Source organism: Crocuta crocuta, unplaced genomic scaffold, assembly GCF_008692635.1.
Source record: "Crocuta crocuta isolate KB4526 unplaced genomic scaffold, BGI_CrCroc_1.0 scaffold466, whole genome shotgun sequence".
NCBI lineage: Eukaryota > Metazoa > Chordata > Mammalia > Carnivora > Hyaenidae > Crocuta > Crocuta crocuta.
Genome location: NW_027529672.1, coordinates 8,779,869 through 8,780,071, shown reverse-complemented (window position 1 = coordinate 8,780,071; position 203 = coordinate 8,779,869). Strand labels below are relative to the sequence as shown.

General features: G+C 75.9%; 1 protein-coding gene across 1 annotated transcript in view; it reads right to left on the bottom strand.

The window, feature by feature from the left end:
• Nucleotides 1-203, bottom strand: part of SCART1 (scavenger receptor family member expressed on T cells 1) — a 16,805-nt gene that overhangs the window by 9,023 nt on the left and 7,579 nt on the right. The window contains 1 exon segment of the mRNA XM_077762931.1: nt 14-158. Coding sequence (XP_077619057.1) covers nt 14-158 — 145 coding nt within the window.

Genomic DNA, 203 nt, shown 5'->3' with positions numbered 1-203 from the left:
GGCGCGTCCGCACCCCAGCTGCCTGCACACCACGCCAGCGCCACGCAGGTCCCACGCGTCGTCCAGGACGCGGCCCCACGCCCCGTTCAGGGAGACCTCCACGCGGCCATCGCAGCGGCTCTGTCCATCCCGCAGCCGCAGGGCGTGGGGGAGACCTGGGGAGGCAGAGACAGGGTGTCGGGGGGGGGGCCCTCCGCCTGCAG